This window comes from Theropithecus gelada, chromosome 5 (assembly GCF_003255815.1).
Source record: "Theropithecus gelada isolate Dixy chromosome 5, Tgel_1.0, whole genome shotgun sequence".
In the NCBI taxonomy this organism is placed as follows: domain Eukaryota; kingdom Metazoa; phylum Chordata; class Mammalia; order Primates; family Cercopithecidae; genus Theropithecus; species Theropithecus gelada.
The window spans coordinates 144,861,080-144,884,545 of record NC_037672.1 but is presented as its reverse complement, the minus strand read 5'-3'; the positions used below and the strand labels follow the sequence as shown (position 1 = coordinate 144,884,545).

At 40.0% G+C, this 23,466-nt stretch overlaps 1 protein-coding gene across 1 annotated transcript in view; it reads right to left on the bottom strand.

The window, feature by feature from the left end:
* The window catches only part of ARHGAP10 (Rho GTPase activating protein 10), a 294,968-nt gene that overhangs the window by 150,018 nt on the left and 121,484 nt on the right, over nt 1-23,466 (bottom strand). The window contains exons 5-9 of the mRNA XM_025384845.1: nt 19,508-19,609; nt 12,176-12,286; nt 10,328-10,432; nt 8,754-8,799; nt 5,406-5,471 (exon numbers count right to left, since the gene is read on the bottom strand). Coding sequence (XP_025240630.1) covers nt 5,406-5,471; nt 8,754-8,799; nt 10,328-10,432; nt 12,176-12,286; nt 19,508-19,609 — 430 coding nt within the window. The remainder of the gene's footprint in view (nt 1-5,405; nt 5,472-8,753; nt 8,800-10,327; nt 10,433-12,175; nt 12,287-19,507; nt 19,610-23,466) is intronic.

Below are 23,466 nucleotides of genomic sequence, written 5' to 3'. Positions count from 1 at the left end.
AAAAAAAAAAAAAAAAAAAAGAAAAGAAAAGAAAAAAAAAAAAATCTTAATGAGACAGTTTTTCTTATTCAGCCTTCAAAATCCAGTGTATTTAAATAAATGTATCTCATTTTATATATACATATGTTGTGATATAACAGAAGCAGTAAGATCATAAAAATACCTTTTGGTTTTGATACTATAACCAAACGAAACCAAACAAAATACTGGACCTCCTAAGGCTGCCTGATTGCAGATGAACAGTTTTATGATTTTTTTACACCAAGTTTCTAAGTGGGTATCTTCATCATCTTATTCATTTTGAATAAATCACTGGTTTAATAAACGCAACTTTAGGAAAGACCTCTGAGTAAATGTGATAAATTAATCAAAATGAGATTTTATTTTCATGATCAAAAACTACTTGAAATTAGCTCCATTCATAAAAATTTTAGTCAAATATTTCATTTCAAAAGTTTTAGCCATAATCCTGTATCTTCTATCAACATCCATGAAATATATGACCTAATCTAGAATAAGCCAATATTTTGTCCATATTACTTTTTGAAACTCTTAAGTTAAAATGATCTCCTTTGTTTATGGCAATCTGTCTATGGCTTCAGAAAAAAACTAATTTGTGGCAGAATTAAATCAAAATCTGATTGAATTAGGGAGGATTAGAATGCGAACAAGGTGGGAAGGGACCCTCTGTATACAAGCCTCTTGTAACTGAAGCTCACTTCACAATCGAGCTGTCAGTGGAAGCAGCTGGAGGACACGGGAGAACCTAGTGGAGGAGACAAGTGGCCATGACAGAACAATTTAGAGAAGTACATGTGTTGTCTGTTTATCATATCTTGAAAAACCCACATCCCTAAATTGTGAATCTGTCTGCTGCCTTCAATACATCAGCTCAATTTTCAAGGAATCTGATGGGGAAGGTTCATTGTGCCTCTTCTGCTCTGTGGTCACTCTGAAGAATGCCAGCAGGCCCAATTACCAGCTGGGGAAGGCAGTTTCCAAATAAAGGAAGTAAAGCTCCAGCTGAGAGCTATTCTACACCTGAATGAAAGGATGCTAATGTTCCAAGTGCATGTGATCTTGGATGGTGACACAGGAACAATCCATGTATCATTTTTGATGACCGAAGGCATGTTTGTTGTGGACATTTCTAAAAGAATCACAGAGAATATGCTGACAGATTCAAACACATCATCTGTATCCTGGCTCCCCTCAGTTCACCTCTGGCCACCATTACTGGGAGGCAGATGTGGGGGCAAGCAAAGAATGGGATCTAGGTGTTTGCTAACAATCTGTTAATTATACTAACAAGGGGCAATTCCACTGTCTTCAGAATTTGGCTTCCAGGTTCTAGGTTTGAGAAAAGAAGAGCTCCCCTCAGGCAGCACACTGTGCCTTTACCCTCTAGATAAGCCCCTGCAGCTATACCATGTAGAAATTTTCCTGGATGTGGATACTGGAATCACTTCCTTTTGCAACATCAGCAATGGATCCCATATCTTTACCATTCACGGAAGTTTCTGCTACAGAGCCACAGAAATTACTCCTTCACTGACGTTTCTGCTACAAAGCCACAGAAATTGCTCCTGTGAATCCAATTTATGATGTTCAGGCTTCCTGAGTATCTGTCCTGTGAATAATCTAGGCACTGCCAGATCTCCAGTTTATTTTGAGCCAAGGTAAATAAACTTTTGGCCACAAAAACAATTAGAGAAAAATTACTTCGTGCTCAAAGCTAAAAACTTTTTCTGGTTGGTGCAATCCATGGGACAAAGTTACAGGAGAAAAATATGGAACATTTCATAAGTCATACACACAAACTGAATAGATGGCTTAAGAAAAATTCCATTTAAATAGTAAGTATTTTCACAGTAGTCTTTGGGTTTACGTTATGTTGCAATAAATATGTTCTAAGCAGTCAGATCAAAAACAGGAAGACACGAGATGAAACAGTAAGAAAAAGGCTAATGGCTTTAACCAAACCATATAAAATACTAGTTTTTAGATAATCATATTTAGAACATGAAAACAGTGATTAGAAGTAATTCTTCAATTAGATCTCATTAAATGCTTCTGGTCATTAGTCATGTAGACTCAAGAAGTATCCAGTAGTTGTTAATGCTATTTACCAACTATTTCTGTCTCTTTACCTGTTTTCCAAGCTCACTGTGGCCTCAATCCCTGGGATCAAGTGATCCTCCCACCTCAGCCTCCTGATTAGCTGTCACCACAAGCACACAGTATAACCCTCAGCTAATTTTTAAAACTTTTTATAGAGACAGGGTCATGCTATGCTGCCCAGACTGGTCTTGAACTCTTGGGCTCAAGCAATCCTCCCACCTCAACCTCCCAAAGTGCTGGGATCATACGTGTCAGCCAGTGGCACCAAGCTGTCCTCATCATTTTCAATAATAAGTTCCGACTGTCGATTCTTTTAAACTCTTATTTTTAGTCTATTACTCCACTGAAAGCAAACGTTGGGGGGAAAAATATTCAAAAAGAAAAATATATGCTTTTTGTCTCTTATTTTTAAATGAGAAAAGCTAACATAAAATGTGTAGACCTATTCAACATCTATATACTTATAAAAACATATTCAATACATCCAGATTCCAATATATATTTATGCCATTCAATGTACATAACACTCCATGAAACCACACATACCAATCAGAAAGCCTTCTAGATAGATCTGCATCTATTCAGGCAGAAATAAGTATGTATAAAACATGCCCTTTGGGGAAAGAATTTATCCAAATTAATAAGCATGCAAATGACACAAAGTTCTACTTAAGAAACTCAGAAAAAAAGAAACATGAGTATTAAGAGAAAGATACTGAAATTGCAGGATTTTTTTTTTTCCTGAAATTCTTTCGAGGTACCAGGATAAGAAACAAATTTGCCAGCTCAACTTCAGTGCAGACTGAAATGAATGAAAACCTGTCAGTGTGGGCCGGGCGCGGTGGCTCAAGCCTGTAATCCCAGCACTTTGGGAGGCCGAGACGGGTGGATCACGAGGTCAGGAGATCGAGACCATCCTGGCTAACACAGTGAAACCCCGTCTCTACTAAAAAAAATACAGAGAAATAGCCGGGCGAGGTGGCGGGCGCCTGTAGTCCCAGCTACTCGGGAGGCTGAGGCAGGAGAATGGCGTGAACCCGGGAGGTGGAGCTTGCAGTGAGCTGAGATCCGGCCACTGCACTCCAGCCTGGGCGACAGAGCGAGACTCCGTCTCAAAAAAAAAAAAAAAAAAAAGAAAAAAAAAGAAAACCTGTCAGTGTGAATTGCCACTGCAAGAGAATGTGGGAAGAATGGCTTTCTGTGGCATGGGTTGTTGTTATTGATAGGCAAATCCCCAAATCACACAACAGCTCCTACTCTGCCGTTATCCGACACACTAATTTCACAGGTGGCAGTCCTGTCTTTGTAACAAAGACTTTGTTTGGAGAGAGAATGTGAAGGCAGTACTTCACCCCACTAAGGCATTCAAAGTCAGACTGTAATATAGAGTATATGAGAGTGAATAAAATATTCCATTTATACATACTTCACTAGATCTCTAAACAAAGAGAATGTCAACCTCCAGAAAAAGCCTGTTTTGCAACGTTTAATATTTCATTTCTCTAAAGTCTGCTGGAATGGCTGCATAGCAAAAGGACCCAATTTTTGCTTAGAGACTTTAAAAAAAATGTTTTGGGCTATTGGTCAGTGGAGGAGTTAGCTTTCCTTAAATTTAAACTGGAAAAACAACCCAAATATTTATCAATAGGTGAATGGATAAACAAATTGTGGTATATCCATATAATGGAATATTACCAGGCAATAAACAGAAATTTATAGAGCTAAGTATCCACCCAATTGATGAATCTCAAAAGCATTACACACACAAAGCCAGAGTAAAAGACTATAAACTGCATGATTCCATTTGTACAAAACTGCTGAAAATGTTTTAAAAAAAAAAAAAAAAAAAAAAAAAGGTGGGGGGGCAGAGCATGCATGATAAAAAGTAGCTCAGGGACAGGCATGGTGGCCCTTGTCTGTAATTCCAGCACTTTGGGAGGCCCAGGCGGCAGGAGGACTGCTTGAGCCCAGGAATTTGAGGCTGCAGTGAGCTATGACTGCACCACTATACTCCAGCCTGGGTGACACAGAGAGACCCTGTCTTAAAAAAAATTTAAAAAAAGAGCAACGCAGCAAATACAGGAAAGGAGGGAGGCAGGGGCCAGAAAAGAACTCAGTGGGGGAAACAAATTTTCTATGTGTGTACTAGTATCACAACTGTGTATGTTTTCAAGACTCTTCCATTTGTACAATTAAAATCAGTGAATTTTACTGTCTGCAAATTATACCTCAATAAAGCAGATTTTTTTTTTTTTTTTTTTTTTTGAGATGGAATCTCGCTCTATCACCCAGGTTCCAGCCTCGGTTTCGGCTCACTACAACCTCTGTCTCCCAGGTTCAACCAATTCTCCTGCCTCAGCCTCCCAAGTAGCCGGGATTACAGGTGTGCGCATCACGCCCAGCAATTTTTGTATTTTTAGTAGAGATGGGGTTTCACCATCTTCGCCAGGATGGTCTCCAACTCCCAGCCTCAGGTGATCTGCCTACCTCAACCTCCCAAAGTGCTGGGATTACAGGCATGAGCCACCACATCTGGCAAGTTGATTGTTTTAAATAGGGACCCACACAACAATGGAGGGCGGAGAGTATCTTCAGAGTGCTTCAACAAAAAGTGATTACAATCAGTTGTACATCACTGCTGATTCTTCTAAGGATTCTTATGGGCTGAACTGTATCCCCCTAAAATTTTTATGTTGAAGCCGTAACCACCAGTTTCTCAGAATGGGACTGTGTTTAGAGACGGGAGCTTTAAAGATATAAGTAAGTTAAAAGGCAGCCTTCAGGGTGGGCTCTAATCTAATAGGCCCTTATAAGAAGAAACTTCGACATGTAAAAGAGACACCAGGGACATGGGTACACAGAAAAAAAGGCAATCTAAGGACACAGTGGGAAGGTGGCCACCTGCAAGCCAAGATGGGAGGCCTCAGAAGAAATCTTGAATTTGACACCTTGATCTTGAACTTCCAGCCTTCAGAACCATGAGAAAATAAATTTCTATTCTTTAAGCCACCCAATTTGTACTATCTTGCTATGGCAGATCTAACAGACTAAGACACTTCTCATTTCCACACTGACCTCATGTTTTAATACAGGGAAGAAATATGTAAATAAAAAGGAAAATCCCTCATTGTCATAGTAAATGAATAACTGACCCTTCTGATACTCAGAATGAGCATTTTGTGTTAGCACATTTCATTTTGTAACACTTAAATGCAAGAAGTATTTTAATGACTATTAGATTTTACATACCTATAGCCTCTCATGAATGAAATGATTCATATTACCTCGTGTTTCAACAGCACTGATGCATTTTCTGATAATTGTGAACCCCAACTTATCCAACTGTGCACCTACAAGAAACAGTTTAAAACAAGTGTACAATTATTATCACATTTCTCTTCGTTTTAAAAATAGGAAAAAAATTTTAAATCCAAACTAATTTTTAGATTACTATTAAAAAGCTAAAGGCAGATGGGCACAGGGGCTCACACTTGTAATCCCACCACCTTGGGAGGCCAAGGGAGAATGATCACTTGAGCCTGGGAGTACCTGACTTGCCTGGGGAACATGGCTAGGCCCCACCTCTACTAAAGATGTTTTTAAATTAGTCAAATTTAAGCTGCTCAGGAGGCTGAAGGAGGAGGATAGCTTCAGCCCAGCAGGTAGAGGCTGCAGTGAGTCATGATCATGCCACTGTACTAGGTGACAGAGCAACACGCTGTCTCCAAAAAAAAAAAAAAAAAAAAGCTTAAAGCTATGTGTGTGTGTGTATATTTATTTTAAATATATGTGTGTGTGTGTGTGTGTGTGTGTGTGTGTGTGTGTGTGTGTGTGTGTATATTTTTTTTTTTTTTTTGAGATGGAGTCTCACTTTGTCACCCAAGCTAGAGTGCTGTGGCACAATCTCGGCTCACTGCAACCTCCACCTCCCAGATTCAAGCAATTCTTCCACCTCAGCCTCCCAAGTAGCTGTGATTACAGGTGCCCACCACCATGCCCAGCTAATTTTTTGTATTTCTAGTAGAGATGAGGTTGCACCATGTTGGCCAGGCTGGTCTCGAACTCCTGACCTCAGGTGATCTGACCACTTTGGCCTCCCAAAGTGCTGGGATTACAGGTGTGAGCCACCGTGCCTGGAAGGAATTTCATATATTTAGAGCACTTGCTGGAATATCAGGATATCTATTTACCAATAATATATAAATTTGTAATGTAAAATAATTTTAAAATAAATAAATATAATTCATTTTAAAAGTCAAAAAAAAGTGATATAAATCTCTAAGGGAAGCTATCTAGACACAGTTAAGATATATTTTGCCAAAAATTCCAACAGCAGCTTAGTTAAAGAAAACTATATATATATATATGTGTGTGTGTGTATGTGTATATATATATATATATGAATGAATGTTCTTAAATTACTTGAGAATCTAAGAACACAATCCTTTTTTAAAAAAAAAAAAACCTAGGAGGAAAAATTTTAAGAAAAGCTTTTTAAAAATATTTGCGCAACGAGTTTGAATTAAAATTTTGATATTTTACACCATGCTCCAAGCTTTTAAAGTAATATTTTATTATTTTCATAATAAATTTAAAACAGATGATTCATATGGCAGAACAGACTATTTTGGAAATATAATTTTTATACTTTTTCTAATATAGATGCTTATCTATGATTAGGCTGGCATATCTGTATATCCTAATGAATGACAATTCTTGTTTCAAAAATTAAGTTAAGAGGCCAGGCGCAGTGGCTCATGCCTGTAATCCCAGTATTTTGGGAGGCCGATGCGGGTGGATCACGAAGTCAGGAGATATAGGCCATCCTGGCTGACACGGTGAAACCCCATCTCTACTAAAAATACAATAAATTAGCTGGGCGTGGTGGGGGGTGCCTGTAGTCCCAGCTACTCTGGAGGCTGAGGCAGGAGAATAGCGTGAACCTGGGAGGCAGAGCTTGCAGTGAGCCGAGATCGCGCCACTGCACTCCAGCCTGGGCGACAGAGCGAGACTCCATCTCCAAAAAAAAAAAATATATATTAAGAAAAGTACCCTTAGCCACTTCATTTAGAACCTAGAGAACAGTAACACTAATCCTTGGCTCTCAGAAGGGTTACAAGAACAATCCATGAATATAAACTTCATACATAACCCATAATGCTAAGCTTAAAAAGAATTTTAATGAATTGGGCAGTGGTTTTCTGCTCAAGAATCCACTATTCACAAATCTTTATAAAGTGGAGTATTTATTTCTGCTTAGCAAAACTATGTTTTCTTAAAAAGATATGTTTTAATGTCTCTGTAATAAGAAGAGAAAAAAGAGAAAAGAAGGAAAGAGAAAGGGGAGAGGAGGGAATGAGGGAAAGGAAAGGAAAGGGGGGAGGAGGAGGAGGGAGGAAGGAAGAAAGGTGTCAGAAGAAGAAAGGAACAAAGGAGAGAGGGAGAAGGGAAGAAGGAAGAGGGGTAAGAAGGTGCCTCAGGGGATGTGCTGCTCGTGGCATCCTGTCAGTCGCCAGTGCCAGGGTACAAGAGTTGTCTTTTATTCAAACACTGGCTCAAGTGATCACAATTATATTGGAATCCTATGTTACATAACCACAGTGTTTACAAACTGTGGACATCTGATAGATGTAGCTTAATTTCTCCAAATATGTCAAAAGTAAATTCATCAGGAACCCAGCAGATCTGATCACATTTTTATGTTTAAAAAAAAAAAAAAAATCAAGGGTACAGAGCTGGGCATGTTTCATTTTCTTCAAGTACAGACAGTGAGTGGCATGTGTAGATCGTTGTCCTCAAATATTTGAATATATTTAGTTGTTGTTGCTATTGTCCAAGGTGCACTGATAAACTATTTGCATAGCCTGTAGTCCAACACCATAAAGATAAAGCATATCAAGGGTAGGAAAGAGGGCCTGGTTATAAACAGCTCCTACCCACAGGAGTTAACAACTCAGACAGGAAGTTCAAGGTTGCATACTTGAAACTCTTATGTGATTGTTACATAACAATCAAAGTGAATAAACATAAAAGTGAAATGTACAGAAAGTTTCTTTTTTTTTTTTTTTTTTAAAGAGAAACACTCATAGGCCAGGCAAGGTGACTCACGCCTGTAATCTCAGCACTTTGGAAGGCAGAGGTAGGAGGATCACTTGACGCCAGGAGTTTGAGACCAGCCTGGACAACATAGCAAGATCCTGCCTCAACAAAACAATTTAAAAATAAAAAAAAAAAAATTGGCCGGGTATGGTGGTACATGCCTGTAGTCCCAGCTACTCAGGAGACTGAAGTGGGAGGATCGCTTGAGCCCAGGAGGTTGAAGCTGCAAGGATCAAAGATCATGCCACTGCACTGCAGCCTGGGTGACAAAGCAAGACTTTGTATCAAAAAAAGTAAAGAAAAGCCCACAGATGGGAAAGATCAACAAGGGTTACAGTAGTCCAAGAAATGTTGAGGAGGTCCCCGTTGAGTAAAACAGAATACATGCAGTATAGGACTATCACATGTAATAGCCTTCTATATAATAGAGGGTGCAGAGAAGTAAGCTCCCAGCAACAGCTTAACATCCCTAATGTACACAAAGTAATAGACGGAAAAGGATGATACAATCATTTTTAGAACTGAGCACTTACTTCCTTCTGGTCTTGGGATGATGGCTGTATTAAAACTATGGGACAGCTAATAAAAGAGAGAATGGAAAAACAGTATTTTTTAAATCAGCAAAAATTATTCAAGTAGGCACACTGAGGACCATACAAAAAAAAAACACACACACANAAAAAAAAAAAAAAAAACTCAACATCATTAAACTCAATATTCTACTACCTGCAGGGACAATTCTGGGGTAACCAGAATGAATCCACACATACCCATTTTGGATTTCTAAGTTTTGTCACATTATAGTCATATCACATATTTTATACCTGTTTTCACAAATTGTGAGACCACAGCAGCAGAAAAAGAAAGAATCTACTCCAGGACTCTATCATTAGCCCAGGTGAATGTCCTAACAATCCTCAAATAGAAGTTGACACATAAATTATAAAAATAAGAAGTTTTATCATCTACATTCCCAAGTATAGGGAACTGTACATTTAAAAAAAAAGTTAGAAACAAAATTTACACAAAAGGTATTCACCCTCAACTTTTTTTAAGACGGATACTCGCTCTGTCGCACAGGCTGGAGTACAGTGGCGCAATCTCAGCTCACTGCAACCTCCGCCTCCTGGGTTCAAGCAATTCTCCCGCCTCAGCCTCCCAAGTAGCTGGGATTACAGGTGCACTCCACCACGCCCAGCTAATTTTTGTATTTTTAGTGTAGACGGGGTTTCACCATGTTGGCCAAGATGGTCTCGATATCTGGACCTCATGATCCACCCGCCTTGGTCTCCCAAAGTGCTGAGATTACAGGTATGAACCACTGCTCCCAGCCCACTCTCAACTTCTAATTGTGAAAGAAATGAAGAGCAGGCAACAACCACAGCTTCCCATCCATCTACCTGTGTGTCTTTCATTATGTGCTGTGAGTCGGTCACAAAGCTATCTCACGACATTCCTAACAAGACCTCAAACTACACTCAACATCCCCTGACCAGCTTGTCAATGAGGACGCCTCCAGCATCAACTAGTGTTGAGAGGAAAAACATCCACCACCTGATCAAAATGACATATAGTATGCTGCTTAATACCATTCTCCTGAATCTCTTCATCCAAGACTTGGCAGAAAGCACACATTTTCCAAAGGAAAATAATCAAGACCAATAGCAACTGTGAACACCAATGCATTAGTAAATATGCATAAAATGTAGGGAAGAAATTCCACTCACACGATAAGCTTATCTGGGAACAAAAATCAAGATACCCAGTTAAAGGAGAAGAAATGTAGTGCATTATAAATTCAATGCCTTAAAGTGGAGTGCTCTTTTGTCTGTTATAGAAATAGCTGACTTAGAGTTAAGGTAACAGAGCTTATCCTTAGAATTGACCCAGAAACTGCAGGAAAAGCCGCCAGGTGGCAGAATGTCCCAAGCCTCAACCAACTGTAGAGCAGTTCGTCACACCAAGAGCTGACCAGCAGATGGCACCATACCCTCAGTTTCTCAGTACCAATAGATCAGCGTTGTCTTCATTTAAGGCTTTTCATACAACAAACAAACGAAAAATACACTCAAACATCTTTTTATAAAGAAAGCTTCCATTTCCTTACATTCTGAATGTTGATCTGTAGTTCCATTTTGTAGTGATTGAAGTCTTTGGCAAGTTCATGGCCCTGATGATAGAAGGTAAACATCCCCTGAAAAAATGACAGCATCTAAGACACAGGAAGAAAAGAGGTATTAGCACAAAACAACTCAGGAGAAAAAAGAATCATATAAACAACCAAGTGTTCCCCCCGCCACCTCACTGTTATTCCACTGAAATAAAGTGATTGAAGGGAAGTCAATAATATTCAAGTAAACCCAAGTACACTATTAATTGATCTTTGTAGAAAATGATGCTTTTTTCCCTTAAATATCACAGCCATTAGGCAGCTTGTATGGCATGTTCTGTAGGAAAAATTGAATTATAAAGTCATCCATTTGTCCTCTTTAGTCAGGAGAATCCCAGTATTTGTAATTGAAATCTTATCACTATAGGTTGATACAATCTATAAGAAACTAAAATCACAGAATCAAAGAGCTCCAGACTCTCCCCAGCCACAGCCAACAGAGTGCAATCCCTGTGTTTTGTTGACAAAGATATTCCATGACTTGCCAGGGGCAGCCTCAAACCTGTAATTAAACTTTTAGTTTTCTACCAACTCCCAACCTGTCTCTAATTAGAGAGCTGTTGCCTCTGCTCCACATGTGAGTCAATAAATCTAAAGTGAAGAGAAGTGATTTGGGGAGAGAGTTAAGGAAATACTGAGATTCATTTTCTTCCAAATGCCACACCGTGGGTGGTTAGGAATCTGGGGCTGTGACACCAAATGCCCAGCAGGCTCCATTCCCAACCTCAGCCATGACTTGTTATGGGACCTTGGGCAAATTATTCAACCTTTCTCTACTTCTATTTCCTTATCTCCTCATTGAGTAATAGTGTGGACTAATGAGTTCGGTACAACACTTAGAACAATGACTTGAACAGCGACTGAGCATTATAAATGCCCAATAAAAGCAGGCATTTACTGTTATTTCACATAAAAAGAAAGTTTTTGAGGAGGTTTACTTTTTCTCTACTGGTTTAGGTTAATGACTATCGCTGCAAGTAAACCATAGCTCCACAAATGCTCATTTTTAATCATTACTTAGTTATTCTTGTTTCTATAAACCATACACACTATGGGTAAATTGTGTAGTGTGTGAATGTTATCTTACTAAAGCTGTTTAAGAAAAAGAAACCATTCAACAAGTTGATATTAAAATTAAAATGAATCCTGAAAATGACTTCGTTTTGCTGAAATCCACATGAAATATCCTTTACATTATGTTATATATATTCATGTGCATGTATCTTCATAAATAAACAACTGAAGCTACTAGCAAATATCTATATAATCACAAACAAAAATCATGTGTTTCTAAAGTAAGTAAAAAAAAAATGTCAGAGTAACTCATAAAATTGTCTCAAATGTTCCATATCCTGCTACTAAACTTAGATTGCCATAAGCATTGTGAGTTGTGTTCGAAGTCATGTTACAAACAATTGTTTGAAGTATCAAAGTTTGAACTGGTATAAACAACCCATGTTCACTCATTCTAGTATAAATTATTTCAGAGAAATTTTTTAAAGACAGAGCTATAGGCTAAGGTAGCAGAAATTGCACTTGTTTGCCTTCCTTGAGATCATGTAGCAATGGGAATATTACACGTTGCAGTGCAAATACAGTTGAGAAACACTGATTTAGAGGCAATTCCTTGAATTCATGGCTGTGTTTGCCCTTTTCAATATGTCTCTTTCATGTTTATGCACTGTGGCCTCTAATAACTATAAACCAAAAATCAGACCTAGGAAGATAAATACTTATCTTATATTGCAAAACTCCACCAGCAAACAACTTGGCAATAATACTCACAGGTTCCACAAACTCAAACTTCTTTCGTTCTTGGATTTCCTGCAGCTTACACACATACTCGAGAGACAGTTCATAGAAGTGTTGCCGGTTCTGCTCCACTTGGATATCTGCCTATGTTAGAATCACAGAGGTTAGGCAAACTGGAGATGGTGAAAAGTGAAACTCTATATCAGAGGTCATCAAACTGTGGTCCATGGGCCAGAATACGTTGTGTTGCCTGATTTTGTAAGTGAAGTATTGCAACACAGGCACAATCATTCATTTAGGTATCGTCTGCAGCTACTTTCCTGCTGCAACAGCAGAATTGAGCAGGTGCAACAGGAACTTTACGGTCCACAAAAGTCTAAAATATTTACTATCAGTTTCTTTGCAGAAAAAGTTTGACTCCTACTCTGTATGTTGAGGTTGACCCGCAAGAACTGAAGATCAAAGAGGTTTCTCTTCATGAAAAACTCACCCCAACCACAACTGATGCCCCAAGGCTGAACCACATGCAATCACAATCCACAAACATTTCTATGAACAAATCCTTTAAGAATAAAGTCTGCCTGAGAAAGGGCCCAGCACCTCAGCACTCAGGGAGTGATGGCGGCAGGTGAGGAGGAGCCAGCCATGGCAGCATCTCAAGAACCCAGCTCTCAAAGGCGGGCCAGGGCTGGACACCCATCTGCAGCCCTCACAACGTCTCATGCCCTGGGAGGGAAGCGGGTACCAGCTGGTCAGGAGGCTATTCCAAAAAAAGCTTCCAGCTTAGCTTGTCTAACTAGAAAGGAACTAGAAGAAGAGCATGACTCCACAGAGAATAGTGGAGAGAGAACTCATGTCCAAGAAACCATTCTTACTAGGCAACATGTGATATTTTTCCTAACTTAGCTAATTTTACTCTTAAAAATATTTATCTGGGCATTTCTCCAGAGAGGATATACAAAAGGCCAATAAGCACATGAAAAGACACTCAACATCGCTCATCATTAGGATGTAAATCAAACTCACAATGAGATGCCACCTCACACCCATTAGGGTGGCTACTATCCAAAAAAGAAAAGTAGTGGTGTTGGTCAGGATGTCAAGAAACTGCAACCCTTGTGCATCATTAGTCGGAATGCAAGATGGTACAAGCACTGTGAAAAACAGTGCTTTAAGTAATACTGAAATATAATGTGTTACTAAGCTAAACTGAAAATTTCTACCTAACACTCCTCAAAATCGCATTTTTGTGCCTTCATTAACCAGAATTCAATAGTTCAGCTACCAGCAGTTAACAGGCACAACTCCCAACAAAAAATTAAAATAAATTTTTCCCTCAAATTCAAAATAGTATTACCACATGACCCAGCAATTCTATAGCTGGGCATATACCCGAAAGAACTAAAAGCAGAGGAGCAGATATGTGTACACCCCTGTTCATAGCAGCAGGGGGGAAAGTGATCCAAATGCCCATGGATGGATGGATGGATGGATGGATGGATGGATGGATGGATGGACGGACAGACAGACGAGTAAATAAAATGTAGCCGATTCATATGTATAACAGAATATTATTCAGCCTTAGACAGGAAGGAAATTCTGATACATGCTATGACATGGATGAACCTTGAGTACATCAGGCTAAGTGAAATAAACCAGTCACAAAGGGACAGATACTATATGATCCCACTCATATGAGACACCTAGAGTAGTCGAATTCATAGAAACTGAAAGCAGAATGATGGCTGCCAGGGGCTGGAGCAGGGGAGAATGGAGAGTTATTGTTAACAGGTACAGAGGTGCAGTCTGGGAAGATTTTTGAAAAAGCCCTGGAGATGCATGGTGGTGATAGTTGCAAAACAATGTGAATGTACTTAATACCACTGCGCCATATACTTTACAATCAAATCATACATTTTATTGAAATTTTATTCATATATTTTATAACCAAAAATGTGTTTTTGAAAAGTAATACATTTGAAACAACACATTTCAAAACGTAATAAAAAACATTTCAGCAAATACTTTAATATATATTACTAAGCTAAAATGAGAATTTCTACTTAACACTCCTCTGAATCATATTTTTGTGCCTCCAATAACCAGAGTTTGATAGTTCAGCCATCAGCAGTTAGTTGGCACATCTCCCAGCAAAAACACAGTAATTTTGTTGAGTATTTAACAAAATAAAGACATAAGAAGGGTGGTTTCCTCATTTGTCATTACTGGAAAGGCCCTTGAAGAAATTTATACCAGCAACAGATTTATCAATTTGATTTTATCTTTTAGCAAATTCTCTCTCCTGGTTGTTCTTGCTACTGTAATGACCCTTACATTACCAGTCAACCTCTATCACCACCCCCTTAACGTTCTGAAAATCCAGAACTGTTGTGCCACATGCTCCATGATTAACTCACCATAATCCCTGGGATCAGTGGCAATGATGGCAGTAGCGGACAGTCTGGAGCAGCCGCTGTGGGGACACCAGCTGCAGAGGGCAAAGTGTGGCCAGGGCTGTGCACACCATGGTACCCGCGGGGGCCAGAAACAGGCAGGAGTCCCAACTTCTACGGAGTTGTCAGGGCAGGAGCCCCATGTTCCCAGACACAGCTGCCGCCACACGGCCACAGCTCTAGGCCAGGGCATCCCCATGCTCTTGGGGGCCGGGGAAGGCCCACTGCCCCGCCAGCAGACTCGAGAAGTGCCTGCTCCTGCTCTCTGGCTTCTCCTCGCTCCCAGCACCTGATCCAGTGTGGAGCAAAGTTGTAGCCAAGCCCAGGTACTGTTGCCACCCGGCCGGGTATGTGTGCACTAGGGTGGTGCTGACATGCCAGCGCCCCCAGGACCCCCAACCTCCAGCTCGGCCCACTCTGGACTTTGGATGCCAACAAGCACAGGAGGGAGGCCAGGGAGCTGAGAGCAGCTCGACAGAGGCCTATCGGCATCTCTTGGCGCAAATACTTTGGGTGCCGTAGATGACATGTTGACAGCTGCAGGAGACAGACAGGTTCCTAGGTGGGAAGGGAGAGGCCCCTGGTGAAACCCCACCTTTAAGCCAGGATGGTCTGAAGCCTGGGAGCCGCTGGGCTGCCAGTTCTGGGTGGAGTCTGTAGACGGGAATGAAAACTTACGGTGCTTTTTCCAGGCCCACCCATGGCTGCACATGGACTAGTGAGCACACTTCCTCCCTTCTGAGCCCAGAAAAACCCTGCACTCAAACAGACTCAGAAAGACATGGGGACTACCAACTGTTGGAAGAAGCAACCGCCGGGGGTCTCCTCCACTAGTCAGGATGACCTGCTTGTAGAAAGGAGCTACACACTAGAGGTCTCCCCTCCACTGAGAGCTGGACACTCATTATGATGACCTGCCTGCGGAAAAGGGCTACTCACTTCAGGTCTCCTGAGAACTGTCCTGTTGCTCAATGAAGTTCCCCTCTACCTTGCTCACCCCTGCAACTGTCTGCATACCTCATTCCTCTTGGATGTGGGACAAGAACTTGGGACCCAAGGAATGGCCAGACTGAAGGAGCTGTAACACAAACAGGGGTGAACCTCCCCCTCCCCTGCTCGCCACATTGTGGGCGATGAGAAGGAGAGAAGAACTGTGGTCCTTCAGGGAGCCCAGACCTAGGGGCTCCCTGAGCCAGGGCTGTGACACCCTCTTTGGGGCTCTGTGGTTCCTGGTGTAAGTTTCCAGGCGCCACCGTGCCCACAATGGAAGCGACCTGCAGTATGCCCGGTCTAGCCACAGCCTTGCACGGAGCCGGTGCCTGTGCCTGGAGCTGCCTGCCCCACCACGGTCGGCATGCCTGGCTGCACACAGTGGCCAGACCCTGAACTCACTCACGAACCCCTTGCCACTCCATGCCTGACTCGCCTTTGGCAGGCATGAGATCCAGGCCAGTAGCACAAGCCCAGTGCAGCCTGCCGAGAAGAGCTGGCAGAACAAGCCCAGCGTGCCAGAGCAAAACTCAGGCAAACGCATCACCAGCCACAAAGGTTTCTGCACCCTAAAGATCCCATGACAAGAGCCCTCTCTTACAAGAATGCCATGGACGTCCAAGTTGTAACTAGGGTCATAAAATGATTTCCTTCAGCCTGACCTTTAAAAATGAATCTAAAAGGCAATCACTATACATTTTACAACTCCAAGCAAATTACTAGTTTTTTACAAATACACAATTTCGCTTTGATTATCAACTAATTTCTAGTCTTTCCAGCTGTAAATATATGTAAGAAAGTAGACAAGTCTCACACAAAGTTATTCAGGGAATCTGCTTCTCAAGTAGATTATTATTACACTGAAATATTATCATTTGGCTACTTAGGAAGAAAAAATAGACTTCAAAAATAGAAATGGAATTTTCTCAAATATCCAATACCTGTTACTGTACAACTGTTAAGTAGAATGTAGGGGTGTGGATGGACGTAGAAGCTATTATGCCCAATAAACATAAAGGTATAGTAGCAAGGCCTCAGAGAACTGCCAAAATAGCCAGCATGGTGCATGCCACAATTCTCTCCTGATTATTCTATTCTATTCTATTCTATTCTATTCTATTCTATTCTATTCTATTCTATTCATTTTTTGAGATGGAGTCTCACTCTGTCGCCCAGGCTGGAGTGCAGTGTCGCGATCTCAGCTCACTGCAAGCTCCGCCTCCTGGGTTCACACTATTCTCCTGCATCAGCCTCCCGAGCAGCAGGGACTCCAGGCGCCCGCCACCACACCCGGCTATTTTTTTGTATTTTCAGTAGAGACAAGGTTTCACCGTGTTAGCCAGGATGGTCTCCATCTCCTGACCTTGTGATCCATCTGCCTCGGCTTCCCAAAGTGCTGGGATTACAGGCATGAGCCACCACACCCGGCCATCTCCTGTTATTTTCAATTGAAACAAGAGGAGAGAATGAATTATGTACGTTTCTAAGCCTTTGTTCAGTATCATTCTCTGCAACTTTTACAATCTCCTGGGCATCTCAATTCACTGAAAATTAGCATTACATTAACCACTGCCAAAAGTAATGAATATCCAAACCTAACATTTTCCCCTTCAAAAATCATACCCCCTATTAAGGGCTTTACACTTAAAATAGAAGGCTGTTTCAGTGTGAGCACATAAGTTTGTAAAGAGCAAACAGAGCAAGATAAAAAAGTGTATGTAATTTAAATGAAGCAAATTATTCATCTTTAGGATCTCTTCATGTTTCTGGAGGTGAATTATCTTTGGGACTGATAAATTACTGGAGCCCCAGCTCACTGTACAAGCATCTCCACACTTGTTCATTCAATAACTATACATTAAGTACCTACTCCCTAAAAGGTACTGTTCTAGGCACTGAAGATAGAACACTGAATAAGACAATGTTGTTGCCTTCAGGGAGCTTACATTCTAGTGGAAGAAGCCACGTAATAAATGAACAGTATGTCAAAACGGTTATAAGACCGTGAAAAAAAAATAGGCTGAACCCTGTGGCTCATGCCTATAATTCCAGCACTTGGGGAGGCCAAGGCAGGTGGATCGCCTGAGGTCAGGAGTTCTAGACCAGCCTGGCCAACATAATGAAACCCTGTCTCTACTAAAAATACAAAAAATTAGCCGGGCGCCGTGGTGGGTGCCTGTAATCCCAGCTACTCAGGAGATAGTGGCAGGAGAATCGCTTGAACCTAGGAGGCGGAGGTTGCAGTGAGCCAAGATCTCACCATTGCACTCCAGCCTGGACGACAAGAGTGAAACTCCAACTCAAAAAAAAAAAGGAATATGAAAAAAATATAAAGCAGAGTAAAGGGGACATTCTAAATAAGAAGGTCAGGAAAAACTTCTAATAAACTGACCTCTGAGTGGAGGGTATTTGGAAGAGTATTTGAAGGTTTGAGACACATGGATGCGTGTTGAAAACATACCAAGCAGAAGGAAAACAAATGCCACGGCCCTCAGTATATACTATGCTGACCCCAGCTGGGTTGGGTGCAGAACACACAGCATCCTGTGGGCCCTGGGGCCTCTGGAGAAGCCATTAGGAGGGTCTGGAGAAGAGCGAGTCATGAGAAGTGGATACACTCAGATTATATTCTGGAACTAAAGATGACATACTGATGGACTAGATGGGAGGCGTAAGAGAAAGGGCCAAGGTGACTCCAAAGATGTTGCCTATGAAAAGTTTAAAATGAGATACCTAATGAGAAAGTGAAGTGGATTTGGAAATTTACTTGGGGAATGAAAATCTTTTTTAGGATACCTGAAAATGGAGGTGAGAGCAGAGGTAGAGAACTGCTAGCATAAAGGGGGTCTGTAAAAGCTACAGCTGTCATCTCAAAATTGACAGAGGGCAGGAGATGAGGGAGCACACAATAATATGCAACAAGTAGAGAACAGGGCCCTACCCAAAGTAAAAGCAGTAAGGATGAAGTGGTGTAAAAGCTCCTTTTTCTTTTATGAACTGTCAAGTGCCATCCAAATGTCAGTCAAAGGCATTAGAGAGACAAAAGAAAAAGTCACATGTGGATGTCGAACCAACCATACACACACAGAGTGTGTAACTACATAGCTGACATTTAAATATAATCCAGGTTTACACAAGACTTAATACTGTGTCATTCTGATAATACTTCAGCAAGTGTTTATGACAGTAGTACATAATGCCCAGATTCCTTATGTGTTAAAAAACAAGGGAAAAAAATACAATTTTGTGGGATCAGACAAAATACTAACAATGGCAAACAGCATTATTTTTAATAAAAGCATTATGTTTTGAATTGTAAACAACTGAGTTTCCATCCAAGTGTGTGAGTGAGAGAAACAAATGGCAGGGGATTTAGAAATAAACAACGAGAAAATGAAAAATAAAATATAAATTCCTTCCTGCTTATATATGGCTGCCTCTGAAATAAATGAGTCTATTAATACAAGTAAAACAGATGCTCCCTTTCCAACGAAGCTGAATTTCCTGAATCCTCAGCATTAAATAAGATTAATGCTGCCTTCACATAAATGCATAATGGCATATGAGCTTATTAAATTCAATTCATTTCTTCAAAAACTCCTGAAAGCCAATTAATTGATCTATTCCTGCAAATAATATATCTGTTCTTCACTAATGCTGGTTTAAAGTTATGTTCCTATAAAATAATACTCAGAAACAAAAATTTTACTACTATAAATCCATACCTCAGTAATCGCTATAAGACGTATTATTTTGTCTTGTTTCACAAGGACTTTTTTCTTAATTTATGACACTATCTGTTCACTTTTTGTTATCTCTATATAATGCCAGATGAAAAGTTATCAACAGTAAAGCACATTTTTAAAAGACATGTATTGCTTATTAAATTTTGAAAACTTAACAGAAAAATAAAAAATTATACCTCTTGTAAATGTGAGTCTTTCTTTTTTGCTGATAAATTCAAATGTTTATCAATTAGACTGTAGTTCTTTTCTGTCTCTTTGTCAAACTTCTTTTTTTCTTCCTACAAAAAAAAAAAAAAAAACCATGGTTAAACAGAAACGAAAGGACACACATAGTTAATCCACTGGGAAGCTCAAATTATGAAAAATATCTGAAAATAGAACAAAGCACCACTCTGAATGTGACAAAGCTATCTTAAAAAAACATATCAGTACCAAGCCTACTGCTTAATCATCAAGACAGCATTAGGACAGAAGAGACACTTTTATTTCTTCCTTTAATGGACTTTTTTCCAAGCCTATGTTATTTTTCAGTTCTTCATACTTAGCAGTAGTAAGAATTAATTCCATGTTACTCGCCCCTCACCAACCAAATGAAACAGAATACATAAGAAAAATAACATAAAGCTTAAAAAAGCAAACTTGCTCCAGATTTTGGCACAGACGTGGAATTCGTTTAAAATGGAATAACAGACTGGTGGCTCACACCTATAATCTCAGCACTTTGAGAGGCCAACCAAGGTGGGTGGATCACCTGAGGTCAGGAGTTCAAGACCAGCCAGCTATCGTGGTGAAATCCCGTCTCTACTAAAAATACAAAAATTAGCAGGGTGTGGTGGCGCACACCTGTAATCCCAGCTACTCAGGAGGCTGAGGCGCGAGAATCACTTGAACCACGAGAATCACTTGAACCGCAGAGGCGGAGGTTGCAGTGAGTAGAGATCACACCACTGCACTCCAGCCTGGGCAACAGGGTGAGACTCTGTCTCAATCAATCAATCAATCAATATGTTTTACTCCAGATTTTCAAAAAATCATAATACATAATCAGGGTTGGAAAAAAAAAACATCTCGGGAAAGATCTTCTGTAATGGTCCAGTATGAATACAGGTTAAGTATCCCTTCTCTGAAATGCTTAGAATCAGAAGTGGTATGGATTTTTGGATATTTTTGAATTTTGGAATATCTGTGTATATCAAGAGAGGTATCTTGGGGATGGGGCCTAAGTCTAAACATGAAATTCATTTCTGTTTTGTATCCACCCATCACACATAGCCTGAAGGTAATTTTATACAATATTTTTAATAATTTTGTACATGAAACAAAGCTTATGTACACTGAACCATCAGAGACCAAGAGGCCAGGTGTGCAATTTTCCACTTGTAATGTCATTTCAAATTTTGGAGCATATCGGAGTTCAGAGTCAGGATGATCAACCTGTATAGCAGTAAGATTCTCTGACCAGAAATGTCATCTACTTTCCCAAACCTTTCCAGTGATCTCTGTAACACTATTTAAAATATATACAAATAGGTCAACAGGGCCTAAAATAATATTGACATACTAGTACTCACCCTTTGGTTAACATCACAAACATTTCTTAGGTACTGTCTAGAATTAGGACATACTTGCATTCCATTTGCTATAGAAGCTTTTTGAGAAAACAAGTACACACATTTATAAATGCAGAGAAGACGGGCTGTCTCCCCTAAAGCTGCCAGCCAACTTGATAGATTTTTAATAAACATTCTTGAGTATCAAGGAGAGCACACCATGTCCTCATGCTGTCAAAATGTTTCCATTAATTTCAAATTCTCCCTAACTCTCCACACCTCCTAAAAAAGGAACATTCTCTTCCCTAATTTTCCAATTTGTATTTTCCAAAGCAAAAGTTCTAGCCTTTTCTTGTGTGATTTCTTTTCTGTTAGGCAAAGAGATTAAACAAAGCATGTTCATTCTCTACTTCTTTTATTTATCTTTTGGTGTTTTTTTTTTTTACCACATGGGACCACGCACTGTTCTTCTGGAAACCCAGGACATTATGTCCCCTGTCAGGTCATCTAAAAACCCTCAATTAATTCCCCCACACTGATGGAGGAGGAGAGACTCAGAAACTGAGGTTTCTTCCCTTTTCTACTCCAAGGTTAATTACCAACTAGCTGAACAACTTAAAAAAAAAAAAAAAAAAAAAAAAAAATCTGACAACACAGAACCTAAGTTTTCTTACCAAAGAAAAAAAAAAAGATCAGGGACTTTTCCTTAACTGTCTGTCTCATTCTTAGATCCCAACCTAAAATTCTGTGATCCTATCTATGGTTCACCCATGTGTAGAAATGGAACCAAAAAAAAAGCAGGAAGTTTTATTTTAACCTCTTTTACTTAATAGTCACTTTTGTTGATACACAGGACCAGAAGACTTTATTTTTCTTTATGCTGTAGGTTTTTTTTATTTACAATTTTTTAAGTCCAAGGTATTGATTATTCTCTTTTCTGCTTTTCATTATGCTCTTCCACTATTTTAACAACTAACAGAAAATAAACTGAAACAAACAGATGCCCATTACCTAAAAATGTCCACTATTTAAAAAAGCTGATGTTGTGAAGTACACACTGAATTTGGTGTCAGAAGACCAAGCTGCAGTCCTAGCCACTCATTACTCTGTGACTTTGTAACAAACATTCTCTGAGCATCTGTTTCTCAGATTTAAACAAAAGACCAATGGAAGTCAGGGCCCTGCATTTGCCCACAAGACTGCTGCAAAGCAAGGTCACATGCTAAGAAGCACTATCACTGCAGACTAGTACTTACCAGGGACATGGAAAACATTTTTACCACCTCATTTGATTTAATCTGAATCATAGAAAGGGGCCAAGGAAGGGGTGACATGGTAATCAGCAGTCAAAACACCCAGCACACCGAGCAATAGAAAGCTATGAAAATCAACATGCCAGTAAAGTTGGGAATGAAAGAAAAAGAAGACATCAAGCCTTTATGAAGAAAGAATTTAGCCAAGAAACAACAACAACATCACACCCACCAAGCTTAGAACAGAAATATCTTTGTCCATATATGGTATGGTATTATACAAATGCTGCTGTGTTTGCTTTTGAATCTTAAAATGCAGGTAATCATTTCTTCCTGCATTTGTTCTTAATGTCATTATAGAGTATTATTGTTTCTTTGTGCTCATATGATTTCTTGTGCTGAAATAATACAAATTTCAAAGGAAACTATTCAAGTAGCAGTCAATAAAGAATGGAGTTTTTTTCCCCCCAATACTGCATTATAGAAAAAATATATATATAAATGTAATAGCATAATCCAAAAAGTTTCAACAAGGATCAAGTTAAATACAATATGAAAACTTTTCTTATAAATTAGACATTACAAAAACTGAAATGAGTCTGGGCCAGGCAGTAATCTAATGAGTGAAACAGGCTGGGAGAGAAATGCAATCAGGAGTGGTAGGCAATGAAAACCAGATAGTCCTCGTCTACTCCAGAGAAGAAGGCAGCCATTACTCAGCACCAGAACATTTTTGCCTTGTGAGAACACAGACCCAGTACATTGGCCGTGTCTTCTGATTTCTCTGGAACTGCTGAAAACTCCAATGATCTTTATGGTGGCGACACATTTTTTTTTAATTGTAACAACATGAGGAAGCCAAACAAAATTTATAAGTTGAATATGGTAGAAGTCAGCTTTCTTTTTTTTTTTTTTTTTTTTTTTCAGACGGAGTCTCGCTCTGTCGCCCAGGCTGGAGTGCAGTGGCCGGATCTCAGCTCACTGCAAGCTCCGCCTCCCGGGTTCACGCCATTCTCCTGCCTCAGCCTCCCAAGTAGCTGGGACTACAGGCGCCCGCCACCTCGCCCGGCTAGTTTTTTGTATTTTTTTTAGTAGAGACGGGGTTTCACCGTGTCAGCCAGGATGGTCTCGATCTCCTGACCTCGTGATCCGCCTGTCTCGGCCTCCCAAAGTGCTGGGATTACAGGCTTGAGCCACCGCGCCCGGCCAACTTTCTAATCTGTCATAAAATTGCACATGCAAAACTTTTTTTAAAAGTAGAGCTACTACTTAAAACAGCATTATGGATCAAAAAAGATATACATTGTATAAATGGATAGAAGAGAAGAACCT